At 42.5% G+C, this 20,266-nt stretch overlaps 1 protein-coding gene across 1 annotated transcript in view; it reads left to right on the forward strand.

The window, feature by feature from the left end:
• LOC134927618 (collagen alpha-6(VI) chain-like) overlaps positions 1-20,266 on the forward strand; it is a 409,854-nt gene that overhangs the window by 85,372 nt on the left and 304,216 nt on the right. Inside the window, exons 3-7 of the mRNA XM_063922353.1 lie at positions 2,393-2,995; positions 5,561-6,148; positions 9,283-9,879; positions 18,039-18,656; positions 19,401-19,961. Of these exons, the coding sequence (XP_063778423.1) occupies positions 2,393-2,995; positions 5,561-6,148; positions 9,283-9,879; positions 18,039-18,656; positions 19,401-19,961 (2,967 nt within the window). The remainder of the gene's footprint in view (positions 1-2,392; positions 2,996-5,560; positions 6,149-9,282; positions 9,880-18,038; positions 18,657-19,400; positions 19,962-20,266) is intronic.

Here is a 20,266-nt window from a genome sequence, read left to right on the forward strand (position 1 = left end):
CACTACGTCTACCTCTCCTCTCTTACTAGACCTTCACTGGCTCCCCTTCCCTTTCAGAATCAATTTCAAGCTTCTCACACTCGCTTACAAAGCCCTCACCCACTCCTCTCCCATCTACATCTCTGATCTTATCTCCCTTTACATTCCCACACGTCCTCTTCGCTCTGCTAATGCACGACGACTTTCCTGCCTACGGATCACCTCCTCCCACTCCTACCTCCAAGATTTTTCACGTGCTGCACCACTTCTCTGGAATTCCCTACCTCTCACCCTCAGACTCTCCACCTCTCTACAAAACTTCAAACGGGCTCTCAAGACCCACTTCTTCACCAAACCCAGCCAAATCTCATCCTAACCCTCTGTTCTACACTCTCCATGTACCCCATCAGTGTCACCCCTGTCTGTCTACCCCTCCCCTTTAGAATGTAAGCTCTCACGAGCAGGGCCCTCTTCCCTCATGTGCTTATCCTTTCTTACTTTAATAATCTTCAACTGCATCAACTCCAGCAGTCTTCTGCCACCTGATACTTATTCCAGTGTCATCTGCTGATGTAACTATGTTTATTTACCCTGTACTTGTCCTATACTGTCATCAACTGTAAGTTGCTGTTTTCCTGTTTGATTATTCATGTACTCTGTAATTGGGCGCTGCGGAACCCTTGTGGCGCCATATAAATAAAGGATAATAATAATAATAGACTGTGCAGGCAAGTAAATTTTTACTTTCTCGTAGAAAAGATAGTCAAAATTGACACTTAGCCAAAATTGCACATAGTCAGTATCGCAAGCACAGTCATTATGTGCTTGTGATACCGACCTAGCCCCTATCGCTTAGTGAGAATCGGGATTAGCCCGAATCTCACCATGTGTACACACCTTTAGGATGACATATAAACACAATTTACTTCATTTAATATTTCTTTCTAAATTTCTCAAAAAAAACTTTTGGCCTACGGGGTCTGTGAAAAAAATCTGATACTCTAGGGCGCCGTGATTCAAAAGGTTTGGGAACCACTGTCTTAGGAGAAAACTCTCCACCCTATGATCGCGGCTTTAATGTGAATTTCACCATTGCTGGCATGACCTGAGGCACGTACATGGGCCCTCATTCCGAGTTGTTCGCTCGCAAGCTGCTTTTAGCAGCTTTGCACACGCTAAGCCGCCGCCTACTGGGAGTGAATCTTAGCTTATCAAAATTGTGAACGAAAGATTAGCAAAATTGCGAATAGACACTTCTAAAGGCCAGTACTCACGGCCCGATACTAGAGAGATGTGTGCTGAGCGAACCGCTCAGCACACATCTCTCCCGGCGCTCAGCACAGCGCGATCTGTGCTGAGCGTGCGGGGGGAGACGGGGGGGCCGCTCACTTCACCCAGCGGGTGAAGTGAGCGACCCGCTAGATTGGCCTGCATGCAGGCCAATCTAGCAGCAGCGATAGCGATGCGCGGGGCTGCGCATCGCTATCGCTGTTAGGGCTACACACGGAGCGATCTTGCTGAAAATCTAAGCAATCTAGTCAGATTGCTTAGATTATCGCTCTGTGTGTACCCCCCTTTAGCAGTTTCTGAGTAGCTCCACACTTACTCGGCAACTGCGATCAGTTCAGTCAGTTTCGTTCCTGGTTTGACGTCACAAACACTCCCAGCGTTCGCCCAGACACTCCCGCGTTTTTCCCAGAAACGGTAGCGTTTTTTCGCACACACCCATAAAACGGCCAGTTTCCGCCCAGAAACACCCACTTCCTGTCAATCACATTACGATCACCAGAACGAAGAAAAAACCTCGTAATGCTGTGAGTAAAATACCTAACTGCATAGCAAATTTACTTGGCGCAGTCGCACTGCGGACATTGCGCATGCGCATTAGTGACTAATCGCTCCGTTGCGAGAAAAAAATAACGAGCGAACAACTCGGAATGACCTCCATGGTCCTGCCAACTGTGTGATATATAGCAAAATAATCATGTTATCACACTGTATTCGTTATTGGACATATTTTTTGAAGCACCAGTTATAATGTGTTGAGGCCACAACATGTACTGCTGCCTTCACAGTCAGTGAGTCCAGTATAACATACTCTACCTTATCTCTCTAACTACTAACAGTGCCAGAAATAGAAGAGTTCACTTGGTAGAACATAATGGTAATCATGAGTAAGATTTTTTGCCTCTAAATCATTTAGAGTTCAAGCTACATTGTTACTCATATTGCTTTAGGAATAACTAGCTATTTTTGTATTTCATTTACATGTATTTACATGTATTTCATTTGTATTTGAAAATGTTTCAAAAACAATATATTAACAATAAACTTATACTACAAATTTGTATAAACGATGATGCTGTACACAGTCTAAAATCCCTTGTTTAATTGCTTGTATGTTATATTTCAGTGTGCACGGAGGCAAGCATTGCGGACATTGTATTCCTGGTAGATGGGTCTTGGAGCATCGGAACAGAGAACTTTGAGGTCATGCGAAACTTTTTGTACACCATGATAAACGGCTTTGATGTTAGTCAAGATAATATCCGCATTGGTTTAATCCAGTACAGTGATACCCCTCGTACAGAATTTTACCTAAACGCCTATAGTAAGAAGGACGATGTATTACGGTATATAGAGACTTTCAAGTACAAAGGTGGGGGTACAAAAACTGGGGAAAGCCTTCAGTTCATGCTGGAAAATCACTTTACAGAAAGAGCCAGAATACAAGAAGGCATCCCTCAGATTGCTGTTGTTATAACTGATGGTCAGTCTCAGGACAACATCAAGCAGCCAGCCACAAGAGTGAAAAATGCAGGAATCACATTATATGCTGTTGGTATCAAAGATGCTCTTTTGACTGAGCTCAATGAGATAGCCAGTGATCCAGATGAGAAACACGTTTACAATGTGGCCGACTTTTCAGCTTTACAGGGTATTTCCCAAAACATGCTTCAGGTTCTCTGTACCACGGTAGAAGAAGCCACTAGACAGATTGGTCAGATTGCTCAAGGTACGATGTCTTTTTCTTGATTTATCCTAATCTGTAGCCCGAAGGTTGAAATTCCAGATACGGCTCACATCACATTTTCATTTTTCTTGTTTATACGACCTGATTATAAACATCTGGACGGAAATTACAGAAAATGTAGCATCTGGTAAAAATACACCAAGGGCTCTATTTACGGTATATTCACTGCCTGTAACACAGTAGGAAAAAGAAATACAGAGGTCACTAAAATAAAATGAAAGGATAACATTAAGTTTCCACTGGATTATCATACATCATCGCATGGATATTAGTTTTCAGAATTCAGGAAAATAATATATATGACAATTTTTACCTGCTTCCTTATACCAATTATCTGTACATATGTGTGTTATCATGCCCTTATAAATTCAAGGAAACCCTGGGCCATACTAAAATCTGTAATAAAAAATATGTGACACCTTTATTAGAACGAAAAGACTCACCTTCTGTATTACTAAATTAGATTTATGATAATATACAGTTCTAAAAGTTTTAAAAAGACTGCCGCTCAAATGGACATAAAAATAATGGGAGTACCAAAGTGTTGACACAGTAAGTATGAAATATGTGTCATACAGTACATCATTGCTGCAGTTGCGTCAAATAGCCCCCTGGGCACGAGATCCGTGAGACTCTGCTAGTGTTGAGCATCTTTTTTGGGGCAAAAATACATTTTAGTCGCAACGCAATGTGATTATTACATATCAGGAGACTGTGCTGATTAATTTTATATATCTGTACACAACTGAGTCTCTGAATCTGTATACGAAGTGCTACAATTCAGCGGCCGCCACTTTCTTCCAATACAAGTTCTGTTCTTCATATACAGTAAGTATTGCATGTCAAATTTATCTGCACAGTCTCCTGTGGGTGTCCTAGTCACATTGTGTAGTGACTAAGATGCACTTTTGGCAAAAAAAGATGCCCGACGCTAGCAGAGTTACATGGGACCTAGTTTCTCACTTGCGCCAGGCATCTCACACTTGTATTGAGACTAAGGGGTAAATTTACTAAGTCGATTTTGGTCACTGATGATTGATTTTTGGACGATGTTTGGTCGATTTTTGATCTATTTTGTGATTCAGGGTTTAAATCATACATCTACTAACAGATGATTTTTTTACATTATTTAAAAAAGAATATGTCAAAAATCATCTGTTAGTAAATGTGAGATTTATGGGTATATTTACTAAATATTGATCTTGGTCGAATTTCTCTTTTCTTTCATTTTTCTGTTTGATCGATGTTTGGTCGATGTTTGGTTGATTTTGTATTTCAGGGTCTAAATTCCACATTTACTATTTTTTAAACCACATTTTTTTTTTAACCGATGTCAAAAATCATCTGCTGGTAAATGTGTGATTTAGACCCTTAAACACTAAGTCGATCAAAAATCAACCAAACATCAACCAAAATCAACTTTTAGTAAATATACCCCCAAATGTATGAGGATGCATCTGTACTTACCTTTACCTCAGACAGTTAGCAGAAAACATTAAGTACAAACAGTGTCAAATGAAAGCACTCACCTTCCAAATTAGAAATACTGTAATGCGCATTTCAAAGTGTTGTAAAAGTACGTATGAAACAACAAAAATATTAGTATAGCGAAAGGTACTTCATACTTACTGTAACCTTACCTCAATCAGTTAGCACAAAACACTAGAAACAAACAGTTAAAAATGTAAGCAGTCTCCTTCCAAAATCATGGCGTGATAGACCGCTCTTGCTTCACACATGTGCATTATTCTGTAGACTTGGCACATAAAATTATTAGCATCAGAGGCAGAGCAGATAATGAATCAATGTGCATATTCAGTTACTACAAAGATAGAAAATGAAACAAGTGTAAAGAAGAAAAAATAAAAGACAAATGTTCTAATCTCATCAATTACTGAGCATACACGGCCAGATAAAATGGGAGGCATTTAATTTGCCGGCTGTTGGGATCCTGGCGCTCAGGATATCGATGCCGGAATCCTGACAGCAGACAGTGCCGCCAGCCGGAATCCTGACGCAACAGGACTATTCCCATTCGTGGGTGTCCACACCCATAGAGTGGGAATAGATCCCGTGGCGAGCGTAGCGAACCACCGAGCCCGCAGTGTGGCAAGCGCAGCGAACCCGCAAGGGGACTCTTTGCGCTCGCCCCGCTGCCGGCATTCTTGCGGGCGGGATGCAGCTGTCAGGATATTGGCAGCCAGCATCCCGTCCACCAGTAAATCCTACTGAATCCGATAAAATGCCTGTCATATCGACAGGCATTTTATATGACAGTCTGACACCCTGCAGATATCATGGCCATACACTGTGAGATATCTCACAGTGTATGGCACCCTTAGATATCTGCGTTCCTCCCCTGAGGTGGAGACATTTCATTGTTCAACTTAGAGAATATTGCATCAGATGGGCATGCTGGACTGATTGATATTTTCATAACGGTCGCCCACTTAGATTGAGGAGGGTCTTATTTTAGCTGGCCTATAGTCATCTTTTACCTTGGTAATCTTTTACTACTGTAATAATTTATGCTTCCTCTTTTTTTAGTTTGCAGAAATGCCAATCAGGCAGACATTGTGTTCCTTGTAGAGAGCTCCACCCGGATTGGGCAAGTAGCCTTTCAAAAAGTAAAAGATTTTGTCTATGACTTAGTGTCCAGCCTTGATGTTGGCATCAACAAAGTCCGCATTGGCTTTGCTCAGTACAGTGATGAGACCAATACAATCTTTTTGCTCAATGGCTATTCTCTGAAGAGCGAAATTCTAGAGAAGATACAGAGTTTATTATATAGAAGCGGCAGTGCCTACATGGGGAGGGCTCTTCAAGTGATCAACAGCAACTTCTTCTCTGAGTCAGCAGGCAGCAGAGCCGCAGAGAGCATAGCTCAGATACTGGTTGTGGTTACTAGTGGTAGATCTGAAGATGACGTAGCAGAGCCAGCTAGAGAGCTCAAATCCAGAGGTATCTCTGTTTATGTCACTGGGTCTAATATCAAAGACATTGCTGAGTTACAAGAGGTGGCTAACAAGCCAAGTAGAAGATTCATTCACCATCTGGATACACTTGATGTCCCCAATGATGTGACTAAAAGTCTCCTGAAAAATATCTGTTCTGGAATTGTCACAAACATTCAAGGTATGTAAATATGTTTATCTACAGACCAAAGCCAACGATTCAAGTACTGTATATCATCACAAATTAATTACCATGGGGTATTTATAGTAATTTAAATGTTACTTAATGTAAGAGTAAAGAGTTAATGCAATTATCATATTCATGAAACAAATTATAGTTGACAAAAATTGTAAATGGCAGGTGTACAACTCAGTTACAAATATTTAGAGGTTTTGCTAATTAACATAATAAACTATTTGATAAAGCAAATCACATGAAGTTTAATTGATTCATATTTGAAAATACAGTAGGTGAAATAAATATGTTGGCTCTTGGAAACTGTGATTTCATTTGTTATAGGTAAACCACAATCAATGTTTCTGTAAATGTAGAAAATCCTGTCTTCTGATATAGGTGTGAGAGTTATATGTATCCCTGTTGAAGTCATTGCTGAAATCAGTGGGGCTCATTTTTAAAATGTAAATATCAGCGAAGTTAAATAAATCTTATATGACATGTTCATACAATATATAGGCATATATTGTATGGGTCAGATTGACAAATGTGCACCCTTCACAATGGTAAGCGCTAATTGGACACGGCCAGGGTGGAACAGAGCATGTCATGCAAATTATTTCCTAGCTACATTAATCTGCAGGACTGGGCACACTAATGTAAAAATTACATTTCTCTTAGCAGGACAGTATATAATAATGATTTTAGTGTGGGAAATAATTGTTTAATAAGTCCCTGTTTTAGATGGTATAAAGACTTTTTAGACACACAATGTACTATTTATTAAATGGACATAAATGCACCAAACCCTACTATCAATGATCCCCAGTATACACTGCAAATTGAGAATGCATTATACTGTACAGCTATTTTTAAGTTTCCTTGGGTGATTTATTAAAGCTATACGTTCGCCGTTAATAACATTAGTGATCGTTTACATTGCCAGAACCTTGGGTCATACAGTGCGCTGTAAGAGCTGGAAGAGGTGGAGGTACATGAATCCCCCTTTGCACTCTGTCCATCGGAAAGAGCATCCTAATGCCATCTAAAGCTTTTTTTCAGAGCTTGGTAAATAGCACAATTGCAACATCCATATACAGTACATCTTATTGGGACATCGGTGTGCAGTTTGGCCAGTTTAATGGAAGAGGTAACACAATAGGAATTCAGGAGCGGTATACATTTTTAAATAAAGAGTAATAGATGGCTATATATAATATCCTAAAGGTGCAGGGACCTACAGTATACGACTGTGTGAAATGTACTTGAACCATTTAGCCAAAAGAAAACATAAAAAGGGGGAAAGGGGTAGCTGCACTGTAAATATCATCTTTTTACTTCTTGTGAGGTCAGTAATGGTAAAAAATAGTCTATTCACTCCAAGTATATGAGGTGTGACTATTAAATAACAAGGCTGAACTTGTAAAATATAAACCTTACTGTGTGAGTAAAAAGGGAGTGGGGGAACATTGACCTTAGACTATCCCAAATCTGTTTTGAAAGTTTTACTCCTCTCTCACAGATAGTTTGCTACGCAGCGTTTGAAGAAGTTCTGTTTTTCTCGTGCGTCGTAAAAATGCTTAGTTCAAAAGTAGAGCAACATTTTGTAGTCTTAATTGAACAAAGTGCCCACCCAATCTTTCCATATGCTAACTGAGGCTTACAGAGCAGATTGTATGGCATGTGCATGTGTGTTTGGGTGGCACTAAAGATTTTGTAACGTTCGTGAGGATTTTAAAGTTGATGAACGTCCAGGAAATCCAAAATCCTTGTACATCCAAAACATAAAAATGTGGTAAAAAATTTTAAATTGTTTCAATTGACCTTCAACTCAGCATCCAAATTATAGTAGAAATGGTAAAGATCGACAAAGAAACTGTTAGGCAAGTTTTGCATTAAGACCTTAACATGGCAAAAGTTTGTGCTAAGATGGTTCCAAGGCTTCTCACTGCCGAGCATATAGAAAATGTAAAAGCAAATTTGTACATACATTTTATAACCAATTCAAGTGGATTTGCATTTTTTAGATAGTTATTACCTGTGATGAAACATAGATATTCCAGTACAATCCTGAGACAATACGCCAGTCCGTGTACTGGAAAACCCCATCACCAAGAATGAAGAAAGCAAATCAAATTCTAAGCCATGTTAATTGTTTTATTTGCAATCAATGGTGTTATTTTGGCAGACTGGGCACCACAAGGTGCAACATTAAATCAACATTACCACAGGAATGTTCTAGAAACTTTGCGTGAAAGTATCAGAAGAAAGTGGCCAGAGTTGTGGAAAAATAGTTTCATCCTCCATCAGGACAACACACCAGCCCATACAGTTCTCTCTGTGAAGCAGTTTTTGGCCGAGAAACAGATTGCAGTTCTAAAACACGTTCCATAAACGTCGGAGCTGTAGAGACAGCTGACAGATAATGTCAAATGGAAAATAGGAATGCAGCTGTGTGGATGCAAAAGACTTGTACATAGAAGGGGAACAAAGTTAAAATGTACTTAATATAATTAAATGAAAATTATAGCATCAGTCTCATTATTTAGTAGCCATACCTATATAAAAATATATAATTAATGAGAATATATTAAGTAATCATGAAAGGCAATAATGTTAAAAAATGAAAATGTATAGCGTTTGCAGACATATATAAAAATATGGTGCCCCAACTGAAATAATCCCCAGTCTACTTTACTTTTGTCTTCTATGGATAAAAAGCGGAATAAGGCAGCTAGCCAATAGGGTGTTTACAAACTCATCGCATAATATAATCTGTTCCACCTGTATATGCATTATGGATTCTGGAATTTAAATCACTCATAAATAGGAATTAACACCCCCCCCCCCCCCCCCCCTGCTGTTCAATTGGTCCTGAGCTTTCAAGTCCCTTAGATGATATTTGGTGCTCACTGAATTCCGACTGCCCAGTCTCCGTTAATCCTATTAAAGGTCAAGATAAACATGGACCCATCTGTAGGTTGTTTGTTAGTGAGCAAGGCTGGTTTATTATTGTTTTATTCCTTACTGTAAAGAGCAATGGAATATGCTGCCACTATATAAGTAAATATTAATAAATAATAATATACAGTAATGATGTTCTTGTACTTTTATTTATACCTAATTCTTCTTTCTTCCAGCTTACTCAAGGCGCTATGCAGATGTTGTGTTCCTCATTGATTCTTCTTCCAGCATTGGAAGTTCTATGTTTGATCAAATTAAGCTCCTTATTACAAGTATTATCGAGCAACTTGACATAGGTATTAACAGATATCGAGTTGGACTTGCACAGTACAGCGAGGCAGCCTACAGGGAGTTTCTGCTGAATACATATGAGATCAAACAGCAAGTACAGGACCATGTTATTAATATTGTGTTTAAAGGTGGCCGTCTGAACACAGGAAGTGCTTTGGATTACTTGCGCACAAACTTCTTTGTGGAAGAGGCCGGGAGCCGAATTAATCAAGGAATACCCCAATTTGCAGTGATCATAACATCAGCAAAGTCTGAAGATGTTGTCACTACATTTGCTCAAGAGCTGAAGAGTATTGGTGTTACCACCATTGCCATCGGGATTCAGAATTCAGACAGGGAAGAATTAATAAAGATAGCAACAGATCCCTTTGTTTTCCAGATAAAAGATTTGAAAGGCATGAGGAATATACAAAGAGATGTTGTCAATGCTATTGTCACACAGGAAATGCTGCAGTTCGCTGTGAAGACAACTGTTCCTGCAGGTAATGTATAGCAAAATCATTTGAAAGCAAAAATGACCGCAGTTTAATTTAAACATTTTTTCTCTGACGTCCTAAGTGGATGCTGGGGACTCCGTCAGGACCATGGGGATTAGCGGCTCCGCAGGAGACAGGGCACAAAAGTTAAAGCTTTAGGATCAGGTGGTGTGCACTGGCTCCTCCCCCTATGACCCTCCTCCAAGCCTCAGTTTTGTGCCCGGCCGAGAAGGGTGCAATCTAGGTGGCTCTCCTAAAGAGCTGCTTAGAGTAAAAGTTTGTTAGGTTTTTTTATTTTCAGTGAGTCCTGCTGGCAACAGGCTCACTGCTACGAGGGACTTAGGGGAGAGAAGTGAACTCACCTGCGTGCAGGATGGATTGGCTTCTTAGGCTACTGGACACCATTAGCTCCAGAGGGAGTCGGAACACAGGTCTCACCCTGGGGTTCGTCCCGGAGCCGCGCCGCCGACCCCCCTTGCAGATGCCGAAAAGTGAAGGTCCAGAAACGGCGGCAGAAGACTCTTCAGTCTTCATAAGGTAGCGCACAGCACTGCAGCTGTGCGCCATTGTTGTCAGCACACTTCATAGCAGCGATCACTGAGGGTGCAGGGCGCTGGGGGGGGGCGCCCTGGGCAGCAATGATAGTACCTTATTCTGGCTAAAAATACATCACATATAGCCCCTGGGGGCTATATGGATGTATTTAACCCCTGCCAGGTCTCAGAAAAACGGGAGAAGAAGCCCGCCGAAAAGGGGGCGGGGCCTATTCTCCTCAGCACACAGCGCCATTTTCCCTCACAGAAATGCTGGTGGGAAGGCTCCCAGGCTCTCCCCTGCACTGCACTACAGAAACAGGGTTAAAACAGAGAGGGGGGGCACTTATTTGGCGATATGTATATATATATATTAAAATGCTATAAGGGAAAAACACTTATATAAAGGTTGTCCCTGTATAATTATAGCGTTTTTGGTGTGTGCTGGCAAACTCTCCCTCTGTCTCCCCAAAGGGCTAGTGGGGTCCTGTCCTCTATCAGAGCATTCCCTGTGTGTGTGCTGTGTGTCGGTACGTGTGTGTCGACATGTATGAGGACGATGTTGGTGAGGAGGCGGAGCAATTGCCTGAAATGGTGATGTCACTCTCTAGGGAGTCGACACCGGAATGGATGGCTTATTTAAGGAATTACGTGATAATGTCAACACGCTGCAAGGTCGGTTGACGACATGAGACGGCCGGCAAACAAATTAGTACCTGTCCAGGCGTCTCAAACACTGTCAGGGGCTGTAAAACGCTCATTTACCTCAGTCGGTCGACACATACACAGACACGGACACTGACTCCAGTGTCGACGGTGAAGAAACAAACGTATTTTCCTTTAGGGCCACACGTTACATGTTAAGGGCAATAAAGGAGGTGTTACATATTTCTGATACTACAAGTACCACAAGAAGGGTATTATGTGGGGTGTGAAAAAACTACCTGTAGTTTTTCCTGAATCAGATAAATTAAATGAAGTGTGTGATGATGCGTGGGTTTCCCCCGATAGAAAATTATTGGCGGTATACCCTTTCCCGCCAGAAGTTAGGGCGCGTTGGGAAACACCCTTTAGGGTGGATAAGGCGCTCACACGCTTATCAAAACAAGTTGCGGTACCGTCTCCAGATAGGGCCGCCCTCAAGGAGCCAGCTGAGAGGCTGGAAAATATCCTAAAAAGGTATATACACACATACTGGTGTTATACTGCGACCAGCGATCGCCTCAGCCTGGATGTGCAGCGCTGGGGTGGCTTGGTCGGATTCCCTGACTGAAAATATTGATACCCTTGACAGGGACAGTATTTTATTGACTATAGAGCATTTAAAGGATGCATTTCTATATATGCGAGATGCACAAAGGGATATTTGCACTCTGGCATCAAGAGTAAGTGCGATGTCCATATCTGCCAGAAGATGTTTATGGACACGACAGTAGTCAGGTGATGCAAATTCCAAACGGCACATGGAAGTATTGCCGTATAAAGGGGAGGAGTTATTTGGGGTCGGTCCATCGGACCTGGTGGCCTCGGCAACAGCTGGAAAATCCACCTTTTTTACCCCAAATCACATCTCAGCAGAAAAAGACACCGTCTTTTCAGCCTCAGTCCTTTCGTCCCCATAAGGGCAAGCGGGCAAAAGGCCAGTCATATCTGCCCAGGGATAGAGGAAAGGGAAGAAGACTGCAGCAGGCAGCCCATTCCCAGGAACAGAAGCCCTCCACAGCTTCTGCCAAGTCCTCAGCATGACGCTGGGGCCGTACAAGCGGACTCAAGTGCGGTGGGGGGTCGTCTCAAGAGTTTCAGCGCGTAGTGGGCTCACTCGCAAGTGGACCCCTGGATCCTACAAGTAGTATCCCAGGGGTACAGACTGGAGATTCGAGACGTCTCCCCCTCGCAGGCTCCTGATGTCTGCTTTACCAACGTCTTCCTCCGACAGGGAGGCAGTATTGGAAACAATTCACAAGCTGTATTCCCAGCAGGTGATAATCAAAGTACCCCTCCTACAACAAGGAAAGGGGTATTATTCCACACTATATTGTGGTACTGAAGCCAGACGGCTCGGTGAGACCTATTCTAAATGGGAAATCTTTGAACACTTACATACAAAGGTTCAAATCAAGATGGAGTCACTCAGAGCAGTGATAGCGAACCAGGAAGAAGGGGACTATATGGTGTCCCTGGACATCAAGGATGCTTACCTCCATGTCCCAAATTGCCCTTCTCACCAAGGGTACCTCAGGTTCGTGGTACGGAACTGTCACTATCAGTTTCAGACGCTGCCGTTTGGATTGTCCACGGCACCCCGGGTCTTTACCAAAGTAATGGCCGAAAAGGCGTCTTAATTATCCCTTACTTGGACGATCTCCTGATAAGGGCAAGGTCCAGAGAACAGTTGGAAGTCGGAGTAGCACTATCTCAAGTAGTTCTACGACAGCACGGGTGGATTCTAAATATCCAAAATCGCAGCCGTTTCCGACGACACGTCTGCTGTTCCTAGGGATGGTTCTGGACACAGTCCAGAAAAAGGTGTTTCTCCCGGAGGAGAAAGCCAGGGAGTTATCCGAGCTAGTCAGGAACCTCCTAAAACCAGGAAAAGTGTCAGTGCATCATTGCACAAGAGTCCTGGGAAAAATGGTGGCTTATTACGAAGCGATTCCATTCGGCAGATTCCACGCAAGAACTTTTCAGTGGGATCTGCTGGACAAATGGTCCGGATCGCATTTTCAGATGCATCAGCGGATAACCCTGTCTCCAGGGACAGGGGTGTCTCTCCTGTGGTGGTTACAGAGTGCTCATCTTCTAGAGGGCCGCAGATTCGGCATTCAGGATTGGATGCTGGTGACCACGGAGGCCAGCCTGAGAGGCTGGGGAGCAGTCACACAGGGAAAAAATTTCCAGGGAGTGTGATCAAGTCTGGAGATTTTTCTCCACATAAATATACTGGAGCTAAGGGCAATTTACAATGCTCTAAGCTTAGCAAGACCTCTGCTTCAAGGTCAGCCGGTATTGATCCAGTGGGACAACATCACGGCAGTCGCCCACGTAAACAGACAGGGCGGCACAAGAAGCAGGAGGGCAATGGGGAGTGGACAACTACCACCCTGGAGAGTGGGGACTTCATCGGGAAGTCTTCCACATGATTGTGAACCGTTGGAAAAGACCAAAGGTGGACATGATGGCGTCCCGCCTGAACAAAAAACTGGACAAGTATTGCGCCAGGTCAAAAGACCCTCAGGCAATAGCTGTGGACGTTCTGGTAACACCGTGGGTGTACCAGTCGGTGTATGTCTTCCCTCCTCTGCTTCTCATACCCAAGGTATTGAGAATTATAAGACGTAGAGGAGTAAGAACTATACTCGTGGCTCCGGATTGGCCAAGAAGGACTTGGTACCCGGATCTTCAAGAGATGCTCACAGAGGACTCATGGCCTCTGCCGCTAAGAAGGGACTTGCTTCAGCAAGTACCATGTCTGTTCCAAGACTTACCGCGGCTGCGTTTGACGGCATGGCGGTTAAACGCCGGATCCTAAAGGAAAAAGGCATTCCGGAAGAGGTCATTCCTACCCTGGTCAAAGCCAGGAAGGAGGTGACCGCACAACATTATCACCACATGTGGCGAAAATATGTTGCGTGGTGTGAGGCCAGGAAGGCCCCATGAAGAAATTTCAACTCGGTCGTTTCCTGCATTTCCTGCAAACAGGAGTGTCTATGGGCCTCAAATTGGGGTCCATTAAGGTTCAAATTTCGGCCCTGTCGATTTTCTTCCAGAAAGAATTGGCTTCAGTTCCTGAAGTCCAGAAGTTTTGTCAAGGGAGTACTGCATATACAACCCCCTTTTTGTGCCTCCAGTGGCACTGTGGGATCTCAACGTAGTTCTGGGATTCCTAAAATCACATTGGTTTAAACCGCTCAAATCTGTGGATTTGAAATATCTCACAGGGAAAGTGACCATGCTGTTGGCCCTGGCCTCGGCCAGGCGAGTGTCAGAATTGGCGGCGTTTGTCTCAAAAAGCCCATATCTGATTGTCCATTCGGACAGGGCAGAGCTGCGGACTCATCCCCAGTTTCTCCCTAAGGTGGTGTCAGTGTTTCACCCGAACCAGCTTATTGTGGTACCTGCGGCTACTAGGGACTTGGAGGACTCCAAGTTGCTAGATGTTGTCAGGGCCCTGAAAATATAGTTTCCAGGACGGCTGGAGTCAGGAAGACTGACTTGCTGTTATCCTGTATGCACCCAACAAACTAGGTGCTCTTGCTTCTAAGCAGACGATTGCTAGTTGGATGTGTAGTACAATTCAGCTTGCACATTCTCTGGCAGGGCCTGCCACAGCCAAAATATGTAAATGCCCATTCCACAAGGAAGGTGGGCTCATCTTGGGCGGCTGCCCGAGGGGTCTCGGCGTTACAACTTTGCCGAGCTGATACTTGGTCAGGGGCACACCCTGACTGAGGAGGACCTGGAGTTCTCTCATTCGGTGCTGCAGAGTCATCCGCACTCTCCCGCCCGTTTGGGAGCTTTGGTATAATCCCCATGGTCCTGACGGAGTCCCCAGCATCCACTTAGGACGTCAGAGAAAATAAGAATTTACTTACCGATAATTCTATTTCTCGTAGTCCGTAGTGGATGCTGGGTGCCCATCCCAAGTGCGGATTGTCTGCAATACTTGTACATAGTTATTGTTACAAAAATCGGGTTATTATTGTTGTGAGCCATCTTTTCAGAGGCTCCGCTGTTATCATGCTGTTAACTGGGTTCAGATCACAGGTTGTACAGTGTGATTGGTGTGGCTGGTATGAGTCTTACCCGGGATTCAAAATCCTTCCTTATTGTGTACGCTCGTCCGGGCACAGTATCCTAACTGAGGCTTGGAGGAGGGTCATAGGGGGAGGAGCCAGTGCACACCACCTGATCCTAAAGCTTTTACTTTTGTGCCCTGTCTCCTGCGGAGCCGCTAATCCCCATGGTCCTGACGGAGTCCCCAGCATCCACTACGGACTACGAGAAATAGAATTATCGGTAAGTAAATTCTTATTTTTAAATAAACACACTTGGTATAAACTGTAATCAAAGCCAATTTAATAGAATTATAAATGTTTACCATATTAAAACAAAGTTACCAGAAGGGTGAGTAGTAGTTAGTGTTGTGATCTTACTAGTGGGGCAGCCAGTGCGTAACTGAAGTACAATAGGTTTCCTCTAAAATGCCCAACTGAAATCAGAAAACTGATATGACAGCTTAAAGCTTCCTGTGCCTTTAGGATTTTTTTTCCCTGTAACCCTTGGCAACCCGTTCAGTATTACAAAGAATACATTTTTTAACCATGACAATGGTACAGTTTTATTGGGGTTCAGTATATTATATCAGCATTTATCATGTTGACATTCATAATGAGAATGCCAACATGGTCATAATGTAGGCAGTGGACATGTCGTCATTCAGCATGTCGGTACTGATGAAATGTCAGCATGGTCAGAATGTTGATAATATGTCTTTTAACCACTTGCCTGGCTTGGTTGCACCAGATGCGACCACACCAGGCTGGGCTTTGCCTAATATGGTTGCATTTGATGCGACCAGTCAATAGCCCACTGTGCAGCTGCTGAAGAGATTCTTCCAGCAGGTGCCACTATCAAAGGGACCTCACAGTCCCTCTGCTTCCTGCCCCCCCCCCCCCACCCTTCCCAGTGCCTGCCGTGCTGCCGATCACTGCTGACCAGGCAGCCCAGCAGCACCCCCCAACCCGTGGCAGCAGAGATTAGCAGCCGCTGGAAAAATGTTAAAAAGCAGCCTCTCACCTTCTGTGTGGCCATCCAACGCTGCGGAGAGGAGCAGCTTCCGGGAAAATATAAAGTTGTGATGGTCGAGATGATCTGTTCATCGATGGTCTGAAATATCAGCCATTGATGTTTGTACTGAAGTTTCCAATTTAAAAAATAAATAAATAAAAGTATTTTATATATATATATTTTTTTTTTAGAAAATCATATTAGATATGTTTTAAATAAATGTTCTTAACCTAATTCAATCATAAAAACCTAACATCTTCAGAGCGTTTTTATGAAAATATATTAGCCAGTTAAGTGTTTAAGGTAAGTCTGTCCCTAAACCTACCGCTAGCCCTAACCCCTAACCCTAACGCCAATGTTGACATTTTCACAATGTCTACAATTCATATGTTGACATCGTCAATGTTGACATTTTTCAAGTGTCAACATTTATTATGTCATAATTTTAACCATGATGACATCATAACTTAATATTCTGGTGAATGTCGACTTAATGACTGCATACCTTTTATTGTATTCAAGTAAAATGCTTTGTTTTAATGGTGAATTTAAAATGCACATAGTACAGGAAAGTAACTATACCAAATAAATGACCTTCTAATCAAAAGTAAAAAATTAAGGCTGCACCACTGTTCATTTGCTTTGTTATAAGATAACCCAGATATATTATTACAGCAGATTTATCACATTGTGACTATTTCCCTAATCATGCACAAGTGAATTGAGCTACTTTTTTTGCTACTGTGTATCATTTTCCAATATTTTCTCTTATAGACAAATATTTAACTTGTTAAAGTTACTTTTGGAGAGAATTGAGAAATATCTAAAATAACTTTTTAATGCAAATAGTTTTTTATTGGTTTCCAAAAATAAAAAAATAAAAGCAAATGGCATAACATGAGTGAATATCCATGGTGATTAGCAGGGCTGTACTACCCACCTGGCACTTCTGGAAAATGTCAGGTAGGCTGGTGGGTCGGTCCTGTCACACAGAGAGCCGGGAAGCCACGCACAGCGCAGCCTGCGGCTCTCTGGTCTAGCCACACCCCGCCCATCTCCATGGAAATAGAAGCGTGTCGCGAGTCTACACCCTGACTCGCGGCACACCTTTGTGTACCATGTCGTACGACCCCGTCTGTCTCCATGGAAATGGTGGAGTGCTGCAAGTCCAAGCCCCCGACTCGCGGCATGCCTCCGTTGGTAGTGTCCGCTCGCCCCTGTTATGTGTGGGCGCGCCGTAGGCACGCACATGCACGCACATGCCAGGGCCGATTTCGGCCCCCAGTCCGTCCCTGGCGACTAGGCACCAACAGACAATGGAGACCGCATATAAGCGTTTGGTAACAAACAGCATATGAACATTCCTGTGATGCATAAACGATTAGGCCACCTATTAAAAGAGAGAAACCTCAAATGCATAAATGTAAAAGTGTAGGGTCAGCTCATGAGCAGCTACAATCAACAGAAAGTAAGAATTATGTATAGATATGAACTTACATAAATTATGGGAATAAGATATGGGTGAGGAGAGGGAATAGGGAGGGTTTACATCAAAAAGCAAAGGGTTTAGGAGAGGTAGGAAGACAAGATCCTTGTGTCTGTAAGACACAAGAAAGATAAGCACACAGTTTCATATTAAAATACTTACAAATCAAAGACATGTTGCCTCAAAGAGTCTCAAAAGCTAAGGGGAAGAATAAAGAGAGGAATCTTCTGAGAACCACATAGACAGGTTATAAATAGCAAATTACACAAATGACTCTAAAAGCGAGGGATGCTAATACAGTAACTATTAAGTGTTTGCATTTTTTTGTATTTACAGTATTTTTCTGTTTTTGCCTGTAGTTTGCTCAAGTGCTTCAGTTGCTGATATTGTTTTTCTGATCGATGAATCCAGCAGCATTGGCGATACCAACTTTCAGCTGACAAGAGTATTTCTGCACAAGGTCATCAATGCATTAGAAATTGGTTCAAAAAGTGTCCGGGTGGGCTTGGTTCTGTACAGTGACATACCCAGGCTGGAATTTAAGCTGAACACTTTTAAAGAAAAGTATGAGATTTTGGACTACATAACCAAGCTTCCATACAGAGGAGGAACGCCGCACACTGGAGCTGCCCTGGAATTTTTGCGCAAAGAACTTTTCTCAAAACAAAATGGTGGCAGGAAGCGCCAGGGGGTAAAACAAATTGCAGTGGTCATGACTAATGGCCAATCAGTGGATGGTTTCGCTAAGCCTGCTGCCAAACTCAGACGATCGGGGGTAGAGGTTTTTGCAGTTAGCTTTCCCAATGCGAACATCACAGAGCTGGAAAGCATGGCATCACATCCGCCACGCAAGCATGTCACCAATGTGGAGTCCTTTCTGCAACTCTCAAATATTGGACTTAGGTTAAAGAAGCATCTTTGTAATGAAATTGTTACAAAGTCATTTGCAGCTCCACTTCTACGCACACTGAAGGAAGGTAAGATGTGATTTTGTATGATAATGAGGAGTCACACCAATAGAAGATGTACAGTACTAAGAAACACAGTAGTATATTGTATTAGGGCGATATATACCATATACAGTGCATCCAGAAAGTATTCACAGCGCTTTACTTTTTCCACATTTTGTTATGTTACAGCCTTATTCCAAAATTGTTAAATTCAATTTTTCCTCAAAATTCTCCACACAATACCCCATAATGACAACGTGAAAAAAGTTTTTTTTAGATTTTTTGCAAATTTATTAAAAATAAAAAACGAAGAAATCACATGTACATAAGTATTCACAGCCTTTGCTCAGTACTTTGTTGATGCACCTTTGGCAGCAATTACAGCCTGAAGTATTTTTTAATATGATGCCACAAGCTTTCCGGATACACTGTAAGACATCTAAAAGATGATTTATTATGTTTAATTAAGTAGCAAAGTACAAATAGCTATGAAATTATGTAAATCCATTTTAAAGACATCATGTTCCTTACACAACACAGAAAAAGAGACAATTGCTGTGAAATAATGACATATTTTGAATGTTACCATAATTACTTGAGTTTAATTCAAAATAGAAAGCAGAAGAATTATGTGCAATGTGGTAAGGTCGTGATTGGTTATTATGCAGTCACTGTCCATGGGTCAAGAGATGAACATCAATGCTACAATTTGCTTTGGTAAAATTATAAATTTGTCTCCCTTTGTAAATACATGATTTTTTTTTTTTTTAGGCTGTGTTGATACGGAAGAAGCTGACATTTACTTTCTGATTGATGGCTCTGGCAGCATTTATCCAGAAGACTTCATAGATATGAAAAACTTCATGTCTGAATTGGTAGGCGTGTTCCAGATTGGCGCAAACAGTATACGCTTTGGAGTGGTGCAATACTCTGATGTTCCAAGGGTTGAATTCACAATCAGTAAATACACCAGTCAAAACAGTTTAAAGACAGCAATAAAACAAATTTACCAATTGGGAGGAGGCACCCAAACGGGGGATGCTCTGCAATCGATGAAAAGTCTCTTTGCTAATGCAAAAGTTGAACGACCCAATAACGTACCCCAGTTCTTGATAGTCATTACAGATGGAGAGTCGCAAGACCGGGTTACTGAAGCAGCTGCAGACATTAGAGACGACGGTATCACTATATTTGCCATTGGGGTCAAGAATGCTGTAGAGGAGCAGCTGGAGGACATTGCTGGAAGCAAAGACAAGATGTTTTTTGTCAATAATTTTGATTCCCTTGATGTTATCAAGCATGATTTGGTCCGGGACTTGTGTACACCAGAAGGTAAGTTTTCAGATAGCTATGGGAAAGGGTTAATTTATTTTCTCTTACGTCCTAGAGGATGCTGGGGACTCCGTAAGGACCATGGGGAATAGACGGGCTCCACTGGAGACATGGGCACTAAAAAGAACTTTAGGTATCGGTGTGCACTGGCTCCTCCCTCTATGCCCCTCCTCCAGACCTCAGTTTAATACTGTGCTCAGAGGAGACTGGGTGCACTACAGGGAGCTCTCCTGAGCTTCCTGTAAAAAAGTATTTTGTCAGGTTTTTTATTTTCAGGGAGACCTGCTGGCAACAGGCTCCCTGCA

This window comes from Pseudophryne corroboree, chromosome 5 (genome assembly GCF_028390025.1).
Source record: "Pseudophryne corroboree isolate aPseCor3 chromosome 5, aPseCor3.hap2, whole genome shotgun sequence".
NCBI lineage: Eukaryota > Metazoa > Chordata > Amphibia > Anura > Myobatrachidae > Pseudophryne > Pseudophryne corroboree.